An 18908-nucleotide genomic window follows, 5' to 3' on the forward strand; every position below is an offset into this window, starting at 1 on the left:
GTAAAATAAATGTATATGCATTAAATTCTGGGAACGGGCTTAAAAACTGCAGGGGGAGTAGAGGGTGAAATAAAGATCAGACAGTAAACGGAACTGAAAATAAAAAGCCACAGCTTTTCTTTGCCTAGTGCAATTTGATCATGTTTATCATTCCTTAACTGAAAATGCAGCTCACTGACCAAAACTGGATATGCAGACAGACGATCAGCACAAAATCTGTTCCGTTTGTGTCACATTGCATTACATAGGCAACTGGAGTGTTACGCACTTCTAATTTCGACAGTTTGTACAGAAATCATTCCTGTTCTACTTCTACTACTTTATGAATATAGTACAGCCGTCAAGGAGTTAAAGTCCACAACAGTAAAAACTGGACATGTGCAAGATGGTGGCTGTGCGGGCTACATGGCTCATAGAACGTCTGCTATTACAACGTAAACAAACATGGTATTCAATCTTAAAAAGGTAAGGAGCTCCTTACCACGTGGAACGGAGAGCGAGGAGGCGGGCGTGGAACTTTCCTCGGTGGAGGGTTGGCTTTTGCAACTGCAGGCCTCGTCTTTGTGGCAACTGGTGTCTGACTGCTGGTGCTGCTATTATCACGTGGTGTTGTTGAAGACTTGGAGGCAGCGAATGAGGAGGACACCTGAGCTGGAGCTGAGGAGACGACAAGAGAAAGAACAAAGCAACTTCAGATAATGTCACATCGTCAAATCAGAAAAAGTTTCCTCCACTCATTGTTAATTTTCACTCCACAGAAAGATGTATGAGGAGAGACTGACACTAGAAGCTGCTTTCATATTTATTTGATGGAGGACAAAGTTTTGAAGTGCACAATATCAATAAAATGTTTCCAATCTGATTATGATCCTTTCCAGTTATTACAGAAACTATGTTTCTCATTTACACTACATTTGATGAATCAGTTTATTGAAACTTTAAACTGGACTTTGAGATGCTTTCCTGTGACAACCTAAACTTCTCTGTACATTTCCAGGCTGAGATCTGTAAGCCGATTAGTGGAATGATACAAAAGAACAACTAGTGATAAGTCGCAATACTAATCGGACCCAGGTCTGCTCATCATGCATGCAGATGGCCTTAGGAATCATAGCTCAGAGAATAACAGCTGGAGCTTTTTGTCTCACCTGGTGGCTCTGTGCTTGATGGAGGAGGCTGCACTACTTTGAGGACAGGGCGAGGGGGTTGGGGCTGGTTCGAGGAAGAGGTGGGGTTTCTGGGAGGAGCTATGGTGTAGTGGGCAGTAGCAGGGCCAGGGGTGCGCTGGGCAATTTGCAGGGGGGCAGTGTTTCTGACAGGGGTTGTGTTGGCATGAGCGTGCGGGGAAGGGGAGGCCTGAGGAGCAATACGAGGGGAAGGGGCCACTGCCAGGGTGGGCACAGGCCCGCCCTCCTTGCCTGCTGACTGACGCACAACGATCTTCACGACACCTGGGCTGCTCACCATGGAGGGGGTCACTGAGGAACAGTGTCAGAAAGACAGCAGTCATATGCAAACTGAGAATGTTCTTTCTAATCAAAACAGTTAATACTTTGAAATGTCATTTCAAGATAAATAATATTTTTGTCTAATTTCTGTGTATGAGGTGAAACAGGAATGAAACACTGAGGGAGAAAAGAGTTTAAAACCTTGAGAGGAGGCATTATGAGGCAGCCGGGTGGTAGGTGGAGCAGCAGAGGAGGTGGATGCAGGGTGTATGTTGCCTGATGTCTGGACAGTCACTTGGGCAGGATGGCTGATGAGGTGGTGCTGCACCCCACTGGAGACCAGGTGCATCACATTACCTACACAATCAGAGTGATATGGACACATTGTCACACAGTCCTTCATACAGTATAACCATTAGTAACCTCATTATTCTCTCTCAACCTAACTGCTGAAAAATAAATACATTTAAATAAATGTAAAAACAGTGATTATGGCTAAACAGAGTCCTAATCAGTTTAATATTATTAATATCAATTTCAGTTTTGTAACTCACAATTTACTTCAATTTACTTTATTTAAGTCTTTGTAGTTTATTGCTGAACTAATTCAATCATCTAAATATTAACTGTAAAGTACAACTTTAAAATAGTTTTAGTGTGACTCAGGGTGGCAAAACATCAAAACACAAACCCACAATTTTCCCATAATGTCCAATCTCTGACTTCAGACCAAAAGGCAAATAACGGACCATGCCAATTATGATAACTGCATGAGATTTTTTATTTCTTTCCAGTGACCATCTATAGAAGATTTCCTACTGGAGAATCGTGTTTCTACGGCTTCCATTTTGGTTTCAGATGTGCAATACATCAAGTAAATCAGGGTATACAATTTTCCAACCACTGTACAGTTTATCCTAAGACTGCACGAGAGACAGTGATATGGCAGACACACTGCTGTCTAATTCGCTCATACTACAAAAAGGTCTCCAACACAAACCTTGAACTGGGCGTGGAGTAGCTGCTGGGACTTGGTGAATCTGGGCTCCAGACAAAGTCAGCTTGTTGCCCTGGAGCTGGAAGGTGACGGGTTTACTGCCCTGGCATGATGAAACAGGTCGCCCCGCCAAGGAGGCAAGCTGAGCTATACTCACCACCTCCCCGGCTTAGGGAGGGAAAAGCAAAAAGAAACAAGAGTACAGTATAAGAATTGAACAGCTCATGGAGAACTGAAAATAATGTCAGTGTGTACTTACAAGGCAACCTAGCTTGCATGTCTGGACTGAGCAGAACCCTCTGAGGCATGACGCTGGTGGTGTTTGGACTTGGATGTGCAGGAATGCTGGCTGTGCAGGGGGCAGTGGGATGCCGGACGGTGAAAACAGGCTTTGGGGCATTGGACCTGACTGCGGTTTGAGCTGCAGGATGCATGGGGGGGCGAGGAGGGGGCGTGGGTGCCACAGAACACACAACTAAAGAAAAACAAACAAACAAAAAAACAACTGAATGTAGTGAGATATTGAATAATTCCTGAATGCAGAAGATATATTTTCACCATTTTCAATCTTTCGAGAAGGCGTTATCCCTTTAACTTGCCTTGTTGAACCGCAGGTGCAGGCGCAGCAGTTGAGATGACATCAGTGATTGGAGGAGGTTTTGTGGACTGAGCTGCAGGGGGCACGGAGCAGGTAGGTTTGTTCATTAGCAGAACAGGCCGGTTATCACCTTTAGGAGGTGGCTGGAACATCCTAAATAAAAACAGACAGACAGTACATAAACACTGATGTCCACTTCTCTCTCTTATTGAGCTCCTTCAATTGCTTATGTTAAGATCCAGTCAATGTATATGTGTTACCAACACAATGTGTGTATTGTTGGGTTGAAAATATGCAGCAGGGGAAAGAAATAAACACTAAATCACAGAGAAAAATGTATTTCCTTTTCACTACTACCAACTCGATTCACACAATCAACACTGTGTGAACAACACTGTCCAATAGCAACTGATGGGGTGGTGCTGGGGATAGACAACAACAAAGACAAGCCCACTGTTACTTTCTGTGTCTTAAGTAGCTGCAATAGACTAGAGTTTGCCATCAGCCCTATTTAAAGGCCCAAAAACTGACTTATATTGGCAGCAATCTAAGAAAACAAAAACACACCTGGAGGTGACCTTTAGCAAACGCTAAGGAACAGTACAGAACATTCGAAAGTCGTAGTATGTGTCACTCTACTAGCCAGATGTGTACTGTTTCACGCTCAGTAATATTTTCCCTGCACAGCTTGTGGTTTTACAAGTTTACTGTGGTTTGTATCTGAAGTTGAAGTGTGTACCTGTTGACCTTCATGCGCACTGGTTTGGGTCTAGGAGGGGGCTCAGGGGACTCGATGATCTCCTGGATTAGTTGGCGGCTGACCTTGTGTCGTGGCAGGAAGGCATCTGCCTGGTAGCGGGACACGCGGCTCTCCAAACCCACAAGGTCAAACATAGACAGGTCGCAGCGCTGAGGACACAGAAACGTATTGAAATTCTCCGTTTTAACTACTGCTCTCTTATGTGACCAAATGTCAAACTAAAGCTTCCTATTCTTCCTTTAATACGGACCTTCATTGGAGAGACCTCCAGGGCGTCCTGGACCAGGGAGGCTGTATGGAAAACAATGGGCTTTGTGATGAAGGGAGACTGTATTGGCCGGGGGTCAAACAGGTTGGGATGGTTGCACACTTTGCGGAGCTGCATGAGAATGTTGATGACAGACATGAAGTGGCCGCTGGCCAGTGTTTCCCGGGTCCTGTGAATCAAGGACAAAAGGTGGTGAATGGAAACACAAAGCATTACAAATAATAATACTTTTGGAAAATAAACTCAATTACAGGTAAATGGAACAGTATGTGGTGCTGGTTAAATAATTGATGAATCACTTAAGTCACAGTTGAATCAAAAATGCCAAAAACTTGGTTTAAGCTGTGGGTATATAGTTATATAGAGCCGCCATTTTTTTGGTTCTCTATGGGTTTTGATGTGTCTGATAAAAAATTAACAATGTGAAGGTTAACGTGAGCTCAATGTGATGAGAAATTTCTAGTGTCTTAGTTGGTGACATTTTATACTATTTACTACAAAAACAGTAAAACAAAAAAAAGTGAGCACATTAATAAAAATTCTCCTGAACTGGGCCAGGTAAAAAGAAAATTCCATATTTCTGTCATACCTTTCAGACAGCTATACTCTTGTCCCCTTTTTCCAAAACAAAAATTTGGCTTGCACTTCATTGTGAATTCTTCATTTCAGTCATAACTTACGAGGCCTGTGCCATGAAGTCGTCGTAGAGAAACCGCTGTCTTTTGGAGAGGCGACAGCGTACAACATGCTCATATTTCTTGGGCATCTGCTTCTCTACATCAACCTTGATTCTCCTGAGCAGGAATGGCCTCAACACCTTGTGGAGCCTCTTGACCAGGCCTTCGTTGTACTCCTGACTGCCCTCTATCATTCCTGTCAGCGGGTTAGAGAACCACTCTTTAAACTCCCGATGGGACTGGAAGACATGGGGCATGAGGAAGTGCATCAGCGACCACAGTTCCATCAGGCTGTTCTGCAGCGGGGTTCCTGTTAGCAGCAATCGCCGGTGGCTGAAAGTGGAGGAGGTTTGGAGAAGTTCAGTTCAATGTGCTTTATATCATAGGGATTTCACATGACAAATGAGAAGTGGGTTCAAATTTGAGAAGGGAAAAGAAAGAAAGGTCTTGTTATTTCTAGCTTATATTTCTCCTTTTATCAGGAGAAAAATATAGTTCTGTTGATGTTTATTCTCCATAGTGCTCTGCCATAAATGTAAACATTTGCATGAAAGTCAGCCCTCCATGTTTTTGCTGCAAAAGGATCGAGTTCAAAGCTGTTGCTGAAAACTCATTAAACCTTCATCGATCGATTCTTTTTGGCACAATGCTGCAAATGCAACTGAAAATTGGCACCTTACAAAGTTTAGATGGTGTTGGAAAACAGGTGCCAGCGTTAGCATTCATGTAGAGTTGTGTTTCCACTAAATATAGAATATTCACTCAATCGTAGATGTGTTTTTAATCACTACTAAGACTTAATATCTGGCTTTTTATCAAATATGATATTATTTATCAAATAATAAAATAAAAATTTTAAAAATATAAAAATGTCCATCAATTTGTCGGCTTGCAGGTAGCTGCTCAGTGTTGTAGGTACAAGTCCCAAAAATTTGAATTTTATCTCGTTTGTCACTGAGCTTCTTTATGCAGTAATCCAACACAACTATGATAAATTCAGATTTATTTATTTTTGTCTGTTCCCATTTTTTAATCGAGGGAACCAGGGCAATACTCCAGGCACGTTATTGTACTGAGAACATCTAGGATGAAAGCAGTTGAACTGAGTCAAAATAAATAAATAAATTAAGTTGCAGTCAAAAACTTCCTTAAATGTTGCTATAAAGCTCTGTAATGCTGACATGATGTTGATCAAACACAAAATGAACAATTTCAGTTGCTTCCTGGTTTTTATTAATTACCTTTCATTCTTTAGTGCCTGTACATACGAATGTCTGCTCGTGTGCAGAAAAAGCTACAGCAGTCTTTGGAGCTCTGAGTAACAGTGACAAATTACCACCATCTGGACCAGGCTACCGGCCAAATGATAGGAAGTTAGTCTAATTAAATTAGTTAATGAAAACATTTTAAATGTTACGATTTTTTGGTAAACATTCACTTTCACACACCACAATGGACTTTTACTCTCATTCTGTTCTTATAATCTGTCAGAATGAGCATTGTACTATCAGGACAAAATAATGAGTAAAATAAATAAAAACAAAAACAAAAACAAGCAAACAACTCATTGGTGTTCAGTTCTGCCTAAAATGTGCTTTCTCTTCTGCAATCACAGGCCATTTTGTTGTAAAAAACAAAAGCGAAACTGCTTCTTTAAGGATGCATCTGTAAGCTGTCTGTGCGAGTTACACATTGGTAGATACTTTAACACCACCACCAAGAGATGAACAGAACTGGCAGTTCCTTAAATGTTTTATCAAATACATGGATTGACACTGACATCTGGACTTAAAAAAATAAAAAATAAAAAAAAATTTAATGTTAAAACAACAGGAGACAATTTTGGGATTCACATACAGACAGGAGCTGCTGGGCATTACCAAACCTACCTAACGATAATTAGCCAGCCCAGACCACCACCTACTATCATTCAATGTCAGACTGACACTAATCTTTTAGCAACGCTCTCCGTGCCTCTGCATAAGTACTTGTTAGTTTAAACATTAGCAACAGAACCACATTTATTATTAAGACCTGCTGAGAAAGTAAATTTTTAGAACATTGTCTTTAGCAGAAACAAAAAAAAAGAAAACATTTTCAACATCAACATTTCTTGTTTGACAACTCTCTTATTTAAAGTGCAGGACCAAACAACTTCTGAAGCTCCAGTAGTTATGGACAGCTCAGCTTTGGAGGCGAACAGTGTCTGGAAATATGTTCAAGCTTTAAGCGGGCACTGGTAATATCTTCCAATGAACTTATTAACAAGGCTTCCAGCTTGTGGAATATAGTTTCTCGAGATCATTCAAATTGCAGCAGCACGACTCATATTTGTCACATTTCATACCACTAATCAAATCCCTGCATTCTTTATTAGGGTCATTTGAATAATGAGTCTAATAACATTCATTATTCATTTAGAGGCGTACAGAGTTTAAATGTCTACTTATGGGGTTAGAGAAAAAAAAAAAAAAAACAGCTCTACTGACCTGTTAAAGTTCAGCAGGCTTTGCCAGCGTTGGGACTTGAAGTTCTTGATGTTCTGTGCCTCATCTAGTATCAAATATCGCCAAGACTTGCGTCGGAAAGCTTGATGATCCTGAAGCACCAGTTTGTATGAAGTTATGCACACATGGAAAGCATTTGGCTTTGTCCATCCCTGAGGAAGAAAAATAAAACAGAGTGAAGTTCATTTGTGTTACTGACCTTTTCCCTATTCTTGACCATTTTTGAAACACCAATGAACACATGGGATCATCACCTGTCTCTTCAGCTTTCTCTCCTTTTGGCTGCCAAAGTAGGTGAGAATTTTAAACCCAGGACACCAGCGCTTCAGCTCCATCTCCCAGTTCAACATCACACTGGTGGGTACGATGATAAGGTGAGGACCCCAGTTACCTAAACAAGGCAAAAATGACATCAAAATCATAAAAGAATAAACTTCTAAGCTAATTTAATGTGTAAACACATGAAAAGGTCTCCAAAAGGATTTTCACAGCCACTTTGAGCAAGAATCTGAAAAACACTGTGCCTGACCCTGCAAGGCTCTACAAGTAAACAGAGAAATTAAAGTAGACTACAAATCTTCATAGCAGCATTTTATACAACTTGTAAGTGATTCAATGAGTTCTTGTCCTGCTTATAAGAAGGCAAGAGCAAAAGCCAAGAGCAAAAGTAAATGTTCCTTAACTAGTAGATGCAGGACTAAACCGAATAAGCCACATACTACTCAAGACTCCACAACAGAGCCACAGAAAACTTGATGTCCATTATGTAAATAGTACAAACACATAATAAGACAAGAACCTTTTTCGCAGGCGAGGTGAGCTAGCAGAGCTATAGTCTGGATGGTCTTGCCAAGACCCATCTCATCGGCCAAAATTCCATTGAGCTTTTTCTCATACATAGTGACCAACCAGTCGAGTCCAATGTGCTGGTATTCTCGTAATGTGCCATGAAGCAAGAAAGGGATGGGAGTCTTAACCTTTTATTGGAAAAAAAAAAAGTTGAGAAAATTTTCATTTTCAGATGCAGAAAATTCAACATTAAACATTTTAAAAGATTTTCATAGTAAAATAAGTAATGGGTGCTTCATTTTGTCTCAAGTCATTTAAGAACAAACACTTCTTCAAAATGATATAAATGTTACGTTAAACATAAAACATAAATAATGTTTAAATAAATCAAGACAGACCTTTGTAGTAGCCAACGTGTAGCCTTTAGGTTGCAGGCTCTCTGCAGTAGCAGCAATGTGGCTGATTTCTTTCTTTGGCCGTGAGCTAGAAGCGGTGGGACTGTGATCTCCCTCCTTCAACAAAACCTCCATCCCTTCATGTCTGCCGTCCTCCTCATCCTCTTCCTCCTGAATGTCCTCTTCCTCCTTCTCACTCTCATCATCCTCTGCACTGTCTCCTGATGAATCTGAAAAAACATTATGCAACATGAATCAACATCAGCAAACAAGCATTAAAACATAAATGATTAAGTATTTCTTTTCTTAAAGTGGACACATTTGGTTTGTCACCATTTGGGCAGATAAACCATTTTTGAGAGATTATACTGGTGGGTTAATACCTGTGGAGGAACTGTTGCTTTCCACGTCACTCTCATCTTCATCGCTCTCCTCCTCATCATCCCCAGACACCTCAGACTCAGAGCTTGGTTTAGAGCCAGATGGAGAAGGCGCCTCAAAGTCAGAGGCATACGCTCCTTTATACTTCTCCAGCAGCTCCTCAACACTCATGTCACCTACAAGGGAAACAGAGACATGTCAGGGTAGAGGTTCACTGCTCCAAATGCCCATTAACACACAGCTGTTACATCTACTAAACAAAGCTCTATGTAAAAAGGAATTTAGTATAAACGCAACAATAGCGTCTATGCTGAGCGTGGACTGTGATCACTTATTAACCACGGTTCATTTTTTTAATGAAGTCTAAGCTCTCATTCATACACACACACTTTGGTTTCCTAAAAGCTCTCTCAATATTCAGTAATTAAAATAGCACTTCAACATGATATTTAACGACGGTGAGTACTGATTTTTCTGATAACAAAGCACCTACCTTCTTTGGCCAAGTCATCGAGCTCTTCTGCATGGTTGACATTTCCTTCTACCTTCTCCTGGGCTGCTATGGTGTCCTCCTCATCCTCAGCTGAAATTGTGGACAAAGAAACGAAACATTAGATCACTAAATGAACTACTCCTCCCAAGATTACTTCATTATAAGCACCAAACAATTTATTTCATTCAGAGAAAATATGTCTAATGTCTAAAACTGAGTATGTATGAGAGGGATTTTACCATCTTCTTCATTGGCAGTGAATTCTCCATCTTCATCTTCGTCCTCCACTGATGAAGTTTCATCTGAGCCTTCTTCCTCTGAGCCCAAGCCCTATCCAAGCCAAGGATTTGATGATTAAATGAGATGCAGACATTTGTGATCCAAATTACTTTGTGCAAATTGAAATGTAAAGTAAAAATAGTAGTTTGAGCATGCGTAAGTAAAACTATAGGAGAGCATCATACCCCCCCGCCCCCAAAAGCTACGCTCACTAATGTTCAATTCATCAGCTTTAACATACGAAGGTCTGAGGACAGCAACATTGTCTGTGTACATGAACTTATATCTTTACAGTATCCTGGTTATACATTAACGGAGCAGATAAGTCATCCAATTTCTTATTTTAGAAACATCGATCGCTGATTTTTGTATGGTGACAGAAGATGCTCATTTCTTTTTTTTTTATTATTTGTTTTTGCTCTGTGTGTGGGAGCAGAGTGACAGCACTGTGAGACAAAGACAGGCAGTCAGTGGAGCTCATTTTCGCAGCTGTGACATTACATTTTTTCTATTTTTTAAATTTAGACTTTATTTATTTGGCCACTGTTCGAGGAAGTGTCTTCATGGGAGAAACTCATAAAAGCTTGATTTCAGTGAGGAGTCAACACATACAGGGGACATAATACAAAATAAATAAAAACTTTGGCTGCATGAAACATTGTTTTGTTTACAGCAAATATACCTCTAGAAAAAGTTACAAAGATGCTGTAACAGTTGATTCGAAGTTCCTCGACTTGCCCATTCACTCCCTTTAAAGCTTCCTGACAGTGCTCTAGGCAGGGGCTCATGCATATAATGGGCTCACAGGATAAAGCAGAGGAGCGTCTCATTCTGACATTTGCGTTCTCACATACACTGTTACCGGATAAAATGTGAAGCATTTCAGGGTTCCTATGCATGTGTGAAAAAGGCTTAAAGAAACAGACACTTTTCTGCATTTTAAATCATTTTAATCAGGTGCCTTATCTTTGAAACAATCTGCTTTTGTTTCTAGTGTTACATAATCCTTTTTTAGAAACGCCTAATCCTGCTAGGCACACCTCAAGTCAGGGGTATTTCTCGGTTTTAGTGTGCTCATAACCCGTAGTTATAAGTAAAGGATTTAATAGCAGCTTTTTGCTAAACACAATGTAAGCTTGAGTTCAGTTTCACTTTACTTTTAGAGAAAATTGTTAGTGCATTCAGGTTGAGGATGTACCTGTGGCAGATTCAAAGTGCTGAGCAGTTGGTCCAGGGGTAGCATGCCCTCCTCCTTCAGCAGTTCAATCTCCTTCCGATGGCTCTCAGCATCATTGCCCTCCTGCTGCTCCTCCACCTCTATCGTCTCCTCATCGTCTTCCTCCTCACACGGAGGCTCAAAGTCTCTATCTGCATAAAGAAAACGTAATAGTTTTGTATAGTTTCCTAACTACTGTGATAAAATTGAGGAATCTGAAAGATGGTTTAATCTCAAATAAACCAGTGTACGTTCTGTGTAGATCATGTCTTGATTAATCATTTAATTGATTAGGTTTCCTGCACAAAAGCTCAGCTGCAGGGTGCATGTTTTAGGGGGGGTTATTTGCTCTCGTACTGTTATTTTGGTAATTTATTTCTCCCCCACATGGAATAATCCAAGCTAAACAATATACCACAACAGATGAGAACACTTCCATCCTGTTCTGGACTGTTAAAAGTCCCCATGAAATAAAAAGTGAAACTTTTTATTTAAGTGAAAGTAAAACTTTCACCCTAGCAAAGAAAACGTGCTGCTTACAGCAGATTGCTTGTGAAGCTCAAACCTGCCAAGTAGTCCTCATAGTTGGGATGGATCAATGTCAACGCTGTCACACCAATGAACTTGTTCAGTATAAGTTCTTGGTGAAGCTGTTCTGGTTTACATCTACTTCAAATTCAAATATCAAGGTGGAAACTAACTAGAGTTTGATTCGATCCGATTAGGGTTTTGTAAATGTCTTTTAAAATCGGAAAGCAGTTTAAGGAAGCCGCTTGATTAAATCGGAGGACATTTCTATGAAAATTTAGGCTACAATTAAGTGATTCACAGCTAAGGAGCTTGTGTTTGTACTTTAGCAACACAAAACTGTCAGATAGTAAAAAGAAGTTAGAACTGGACTAATGACCCACCAAAATGAACCACTGCAAAGTCAATTCTTCCTCAGGTCGAGATGACCTTTAAAGTTAAGTTACTGTTCACATTCATGCATCCAAATCATCTGTGTTTGGCTACATGGGCAGCAGACTGGTCTGTCAGGTCTAACAAGGCTTAAACCTGAATGTTGCCAAGCAATGATACGTGTCCATAAAGTGCCAAAAAATGTTTTACTGCACTGTCAAATTTTAGTATCATCTCACTCACGCCAGGATACATGTGAGACTTACAGAAATACGAGAACATGGTTGATTCGTTAAGCGAAGAAATAACCTTGACAGTGAAAAACAGCTTTTTACTTCTGTGGAAGCCTAAAAAGGTTCAGTCTTTGTTGTGTAGCTATGACAACGTCCCTGTCTGAACCAATGAATCAGCTCTGAAAAAAAAAAACTTTCAGTATTAAAATACTGAGAGAATGAGCTCTATTTATAAAAAGGTGCAGCTTTTCTTTAAAATAAATAAATAAATAAATAAAAATCTCACCATCCTCATCAACTGGGGGTGGCAGAGACTTCTGGGGAATCAGAGGGACAGTTTCAGCAGGCCTGACGGGTGCTAGTGACTTGCTGAGAAGGTCTGAGTATTTCTCCGTCTGTCCAACAATGAAGTCCAGCTGGAGGTCCAAAGCCTTCTTCCTCTTTTCTTCCAGTCTGGACTGCTGCTTGTACTGCACAACCTTTTTTAGACAAGAGACACAAACCCCTTAAACACTGGTCGAGAAAATTTGATAAAGGCTACAAGAAAAATGACAAGTAATAAATAAAACATATTATGACACTTTCAGATTGCATAGCTGCACATGAATGTTTCTTTTTCTCAGTTTTGGTGAATCATCTGTACCTTCTCCACACTGCTCCAGAAAGCCCGGACCTCCTTCGCAATAGACGAGGCAACTCTTCTGATTTTAGCATGCTCATCTCTTTTGGCTTTTTCTTCTTTTTGTCTCAGCTCCTCGTGGTGGCGCATCACCATCCGTACTACCTAAGAACATTTTACAACAGATTAAATCTAGAACATATGCCGTATACATCCTCAGAAATAGAATGATATATAGTAACGAAACGGGTTTTATTTATGGATACTACTCATATCATGTGTGTCTATATGTGCAAAGGGAACATCCATCATTATTACCTTTCTAGCAACCCCTCTCTTCCAGCGCCTCTCTTGGGCAAAGTCAGCAGACAGCCACTGCATCTCCTCGCACAGGTAGTCCCAGTGAACTTTGGGTCGCTGGGGCTCCGTCAGGCGGGACAATCGTTTCATTGACCAGAAGCCCTCTCTTTTGAGAGCTTGGGTTCGATGCTCAATGTCTGCTTCCTAAAAGACACAATTACCACTCTACTCATTTAGCCCCTCTGACATACAAGTGTGTTTGATTTCTGAACCAATATCAGCTAGTAATGTTATGTTAAATGTCAAATAAGACAGAACTCAACCGCAAGATGGTGTGCAGAATTGTCTTTAACGGTGTCTAGAGGTATAAAAAGAGTTAGATTTAGGCTCTGTTAACACCACTTTAAGAAAAACATTGCAATTGAACACAGAAGTGTACTGTGTTTCCAAGTAAACACAGTGCTGTCAGTTCTAAACAGTAAGGTTAAAAAGGTTGGTTTGATTCTGCCACCTTGATTCCCATTGTTCCACATTTGAATCTCCTATGACACAGTACAATTGTGCTTTTTTATTATTACATTTGTTTTGTAATGAACACATACTGTTGGAGAAAGCCAATTAGAAACCTGGTTATGCTGGTACATGGCAGAGTAATCGGCGTCCTCCAGGAGAAATCTACCTGGAGAGAATCCGGTTTCCCCAGTTCCATACCCTGATTACAGAAACCAGCTTTCCTATTTGAATGATGGTTGAGAAATTTTATTTCTCCAGAAAGCGGAATGTAATCTGGTTACTTAAGTTGATGTAAACACACCGACTGAGGTGCAAACTTTCTGGTCACACATTTTAAAGGTCAGTATAGACAATCACATGGTACAAGTTCTTTCAACAGTCCATATTTTGGCTTCTTGTTCCAGACAATGTAGGGATTGTAAAAAGTTTGTTTTCCACAAAAGTTTAGTTGAACTTCTCTCTCCCCAGTCTCTCGTGTGTATGTCTATGTCTCTCTCTACGACTACAATCAAGCAGTAGAGGGCAGGTTTGTCTGACTGCACAGTGCACATGTCAGGATTGTGAGATTTAAAAGGGAGCACAATTAGTCACGTGGTGTATCACAGTCATGGCTATTGTTGATACAGGTTTGGGAGAAAAGGGAAGCGTTTGGTATGATCTAGTGAATCACCCTGCTAATACAAACATGTCGGCTTTACTGCCACATTCATATTTGGATCTGAACTGAGATTATGAATTATACCAACGATTGCCCATTTGCATTACAACTGCATGGGTAAGGTCATACCATGCTTTTGGTTTAAGTAAACTAAATTTCAGAGTAATATCTGGCTTGAAGCAATCTATGTCATTTCTTGACTTTGAGTAACATTGTTCTCTACAAAAAAGTTGCAATAATGCATCTTAACAATCACTCACATGTTTAGCCAGCTCTGCCATGTCAGTGTGACGCTCTCCACGGGTTCGCTGAGGGGTGCCCTGATCAGGTGGGGATGAGGACGAACCGTAGGCACCAACAGACGAAGGAGAAACAAACTTGCCGTGAGGACCACGGAGGGGTGAGGATCTCTCCCGTCGTGGCATTGACCAATCACTGGTAGCTGAAGGACCAGGGTAGGAGGATGTGGAGGGTGAGGCAGGGGATGAATTCACTGTGACCCTGTCTGCTATCCACTGGCGAACCTAAAAAGCCAAAAGAAAATATGAAAAGAGAAAATGATTAGAAAGATAAATTGAAGAAGGTGAGCAGCATGAGTCACTATGATAAAAGCCACATGCATGGATTAGGTTAGAAGCATTTATAAGAAGCAAATGTGGACATGCCCCAAAAACTCTAAAATGGCCATCGATTAGATTTTCTGCCTGCTTCCATCTCATGCAGAATTGCCATAGCAAAAAAGGTGCGATAAAATAAAGTCAAAACACTCCACATTATGAACAGTGCCTGACTAGGATGTGTTTGTGACAGCCCTGTTAAATGGAGCCTGCCTGGGTGTCTGACAACCACCACTTACCTTAAGGAACAGTGCCTTTCTGTCTGTCCTGCTCTGTCCATGCTGGAAAACACACATGGCTTAGCATGCGGCCAACTTAAAGGAAATAAATCACTAAATAACAAAAATGCTGCTCTACATACCATAGATCAATATGAACTACATGCAAAACAATGTACACAATGGTAGAATCATGTCATATTTAAACTGTAAAACATGCCAGCATACCTCATATGAATCAAGGAAGCATAATAAAATGGTGGTATACGTCACAGAGTAATAACAAGTAGTGCTTTTGTTTATAGCAAAGATAAATCTTCTTAACAATGTGTGCTGATTTACAGCTCGCATATTAATTTCATAAAACTGTCACACACTGAAATGCAACAGCTAGAGTGCAGCACGTCACACGGCCTAAACATTTGTTTGTTATACTCAATATGTACAGGAAACATAGCGTTATCCCACCAACTCTTAAGCTACTGCAGGTAGATGCTTTAGGGCTGGATTCCATATAGAACTCAGGTTAAATCAGCATTGTATAAAGAATTAAGATACAGATTATACATTTGTGAACATATGCACTGCTGTATCTGGGCATTTTATAAAACCTTTTTTCACTTCAGCGACGCCCTTGTTGTAGTGGAGTCTGACACAGTTGCTTTGCCATGGCATTCAAGGACAAACACTTTGATGAGGCACAATGCTTCCATGTGTCACATTATTTAGCCTTACTTTCTAATGAATCAGATACTAATTTTCAAATCCGTTTGGACTGTCCGCCTGCCTTTTAAACCCACAACTCCGCCACAAATCCTTCTTATGTTTGCTTACCCTACTTTGAGATTACATGGATTTTATCGACAGATTTCCCCATTTTCCTGTAAGAATACCTTGTGTGTTGAGCCAGCTGTTGACATCTCACTCTCTGTTTTGTCGTTGTCTGGTTCTTCGTCACTGCCTTCCTCTGGACTGCTAACCTGTCCTGAAGTGGCCTCCTGAGCTTCAGTTTCCAATATTGGTTCATCCTGCTCCATGTCCTCACTCTCCTCCTCGGCGTAGAGGGAATCAGCCCGGGGGTCAGTGGGGCTGGTGGATGATGCACCTTCCCTTTCCCCTGATGCTGTGAGCATGTCCAGAGTGTAAGGCGTAGTGGGTGGGGTGGCATCAGTGGTTGTGTCAACAACTTGGGGTACAGGATCTGTTTCAGCTGAGGTTTTCGAAAAACTCATAGTATCTTTGTCAGATATGGTTGTGGAGCTTGGGGGGGTGACAGAAGAAGTGTGGGCTAGCTGAAGCGTGACGTTACTGCTCACTTTAGGCTGCTGTAGCTTGACAGGTTGAGCTGCTGCCACAGTACTTTTATTGACAGAGCACTGCGTCTGATCTCTGTGGCTGCTAAGAGCCACAGATGCACATAAAGAGTCTGCTGCTGAGACAGTTTGGGGAAGGCACTCCTCAGACTTTGTGCCAGACCAAGAACTGTGGGCATTGGCCAGCGTTGCAGTCGCATTCTGTTGCTTGGACACCATTGCCGAAAGGGAAGGTGGGTGTTTCAGGAGGGGAGTTGCTCCCGGTTTAAGAAGGAGCAGGTTTGGATTTATAGCACCCGAGGTGTGAGTGGTGCAGAAAGTCTCTGGTTTGGCTTGTTTGGCCACAGCAACATTATGAATACTTTGCGAGGGAATCTCTGTCAAAGCAGGGGGTTCTTTGGTCCCTGCATGTGAAAAAACACAGGCCTCAGGCTTTGTGGCACTTACAACAGTGACTGCCGGGGTCTGATTTAGGGAGGGCTGATTTTCTACATGAGAATCATGTACTGTAACGGAACCCACCGGGGATGCGAGGGATAATGAACCAGCTGTTGCCTGTGCTTCCTGTTTTTGAGGAACTGTCTGAATTAGAGCGGAATCAGTCACCACTGTTTGGTCTGCACTGACCTGCGAATAAGAGGTCAGAGTTTGTGCACTTGTGTCTGTCTGTTCAACCGTGAATGAGTCGGATGTAACAGCAGCTACTTCAACTAAACAAACCTCGGTCGCGTTTGCCACTTCCACTGCTTGGTTAGCATCTAATACTAAATGCTGCCCAACAGCAGCCACTGTTGTGTTCAGTGTTGACAAATTATGTGAATTGTTAGAGGGAACCAGTATTCGATTTGCATCGTGTGATGAAGTCAAGGGCTGCTGGGAAATTATGACAGCATCACTTTCACTAATTGTATGAATAGATGAATCGCGATGTGACTCCAACTCCTCTGTGATAGTGTACTGATTGGGGTTTTCTAGTAACGCGTTGAACAAGTTCACCTCATATGCTGGACAGTGAGATATCTCTGCACTACTACCAGCACAAACCGTTTCCTCAGCTACCTCCTCCACAAGGCTGCAAAACTGATACACTTCCACTGGTTGTGAGTGCAACTCGATAGCTCCCTGAACACTTTCGTCATAGAGCTTGGGTTCTCCAGTAGAAAGTTCAGAGGTCAGCTCACTTACAATGGCAGCTTCACACACGCTGCCATCCTCTCGCTGGAGGAGATAACTCTGATTCAGGTGCATGTTAGACCAGTCGCCACTGATATGAGCCTCCTCTCTGACAACCACAATTTCTTGAGCATCAGTAGAATGCACAAGCTCAGCTATCAGTGGCGTCTCCGTTGTGGGGATCTGATCAGAAGGATGAGATGTTTCTGCTAGTGAGACCACTAGACCTGTGCCAAGCAAAGGGGAATTTGAGGCAGTCTCCTGTGCTGAAATGCACTCTTGCAAAATTGTGAAGTCAGTTGAAGAGGTTGCCGTGTCAGTTTGTTTGTCCCTGGTGCTGCTTTCCACCAATTCTCCTTCAGGGGCATCGCAGCTCCTCTGGATGTTGCTGGAGCAAAACAATTCTCCTGACATTGGGCTCTCAAGTATTTCAGCTGAAGATGGTTTTGTTTCAACGAGTGTGTTAACATGTTCACTAGTCTCAACCGATCCCAAAGAGTTTGTTTTCTGTATTTCTCCGGCATCATTTGAGATGATTTTAACTTGTGTTTGTGACAGGTCAGTCTGTTTAATCTCACTATTGCCAAATGAGAGTAAAGAGAGTGGAGGAGATTTTGTATCCTGGTGACTACCAGCTTGAACCTCAGCACCTGACTGGGGTGTATGGCTGCCTTGGTCTGCATCAAGTGGAGCCCTGTCAAACTGCTCCATAGCCCCATGTTCTGAGGGGACATCAAAGCCAACTGTGAAGCAGATTTGAGACTGAGGTTGTGGAAGCGCATTTCCACCTGTGTGCTCTTTTCCACCAAGTTCCATGTTTGTTCCAGTCTTGGGTTCATATTCCACCGTGACAGACTGTTTTTCCTTTGTTGCTGTAATAACCACAAGTCCGGCACCTTCTGCAGGTGGCTGAATCCGGTTTGTCTGACTATTTGAGTGGCCCTCCTCTGTATCAATTTTACACTCGTAGTGCAACTCTGGCACTGTGCTTTCAGTCTGTGTATCTGAGGAAAGTGAGGAACAAAAGGGTGCTGGAAGCTGCTGCATCTCCGCAGAGGAACTGCAGTCCTCCGTGAGTGGTGTCGCAACTCCAACATCTTCAGCAACTTTCTCCTTAGCGAGGACTTCTTCTGAGATGCTCTTCTTAGAGTCACTGCTGATCGGGAGACTCTCCATGCCAAGTATGGCTGTGTTTGCGCTCTCCGGCAATGGCACGGTGGACGGATTGGTGATCGGAGGGACTGGGCGGGGGGCAGCTGTGACCGGCTGCGGGGCATGCCGAGATGACTCCCCAGCCACATTCTGTGCAGCCTGGGGGTTGCCACCCAGCACATCCACAGCCGGAGAGGCAAGCTGCCGCACCGCCTCTTCCCCAGAGCGTCCTTCCTCTGTGCTGCCCCCGCTACACACTGCACCTAAGGGGGTTTAAAAGCTGTTAACTGAGGGTCTATCAAAGTGTGGATATCATGAGAAAATTTTAAAATGAACAGAGACATAGAAGGGAAAATTTAAAAAGGCACAAATTTAAAACATTTTGTGGAAATAAGCTATGCAGT

General features: G+C 42.0%; 1 protein-coding gene across 5 annotated transcripts in view; it reads right to left on the reverse strand.

Annotated features, from left to right (window-relative positions):
• The window catches only part of srcap (Snf2-related CREBBP activator protein), a 33482-nt gene that overhangs the window by 11820 nt on the left and 2754 nt on the right, over positions 1–18908 (reverse strand). For 2 of the 5 annotated variants that reach the window (XR_010911851.1, XM_067488262.1), the window contains exons 3-25: positions 15760–18767; positions 14888–14929; positions 14292–14555; positions 12879–13064; positions 12585–12725; positions 12228–12420; positions 10791–10960; positions 9553–9643; positions 9314–9403; positions 8823–8996; positions 8443–8669; positions 8055–8232; positions 7510–7646; positions 7238–7407; positions 4752–5081; positions 4054–4240; positions 3783–3952; positions 3045–3196; positions 2705–2920; positions 2449–2613; positions 1650–1805; positions 1149–1478; positions 482–657 (exon numbers count right to left, since the gene is read on the reverse strand). Coding sequence is in view for 4 of the 5 variants with exons in the window: in XM_067488262.1 (XP_067344363.1) it covers positions 482–657; positions 1149–1478; positions 1650–1805; positions 2449–2613; positions 2705–2920; positions 3045–3196; positions 3783–3952; positions 4054–4240; positions 4752–5081; positions 7238–7407; positions 7510–7646; positions 8055–8232; positions 8443–8669; positions 8823–8996; positions 9314–9403; positions 9553–9643; positions 10791–10960; positions 12228–12420; positions 12585–12725; positions 12879–13064; positions 14292–14555; positions 14888–14929; positions 15760–18528 (6714 nt within the window). In the remaining variant the exon portion in view is untranslated. The remainder of the gene's footprint in view (positions 1–481; positions 658–1148; positions 1479–1649; positions 1806–2448; positions 2614–2704; positions 2921–3044; positions 3197–3782; positions 3953–4053; positions 4241–4751; positions 5082–7237; positions 7408–7509; positions 7647–8054; positions 8233–8442; positions 8670–8822; positions 8997–9313; positions 9404–9552; positions 9644–10790; positions 10961–12227; positions 12421–12584; positions 12726–12878; positions 13065–14291; positions 14556–14887; positions 14930–15759; positions 18768–18908) is intronic. The other 3 variants (XM_067488264.1, XM_067488266.1, XM_067488265.1) reach the window with 3 other exon arrangements.

The sequence above is a fragment of the Channa argus genome, chromosome 20 (assembly GCF_033026475.1).
Source record: "Channa argus isolate prfri chromosome 20, Channa argus male v1.0, whole genome shotgun sequence".
Taxonomy (NCBI): domain Eukaryota; kingdom Metazoa; phylum Chordata; class Actinopteri; order Anabantiformes; family Channidae; genus Channa; species Channa argus.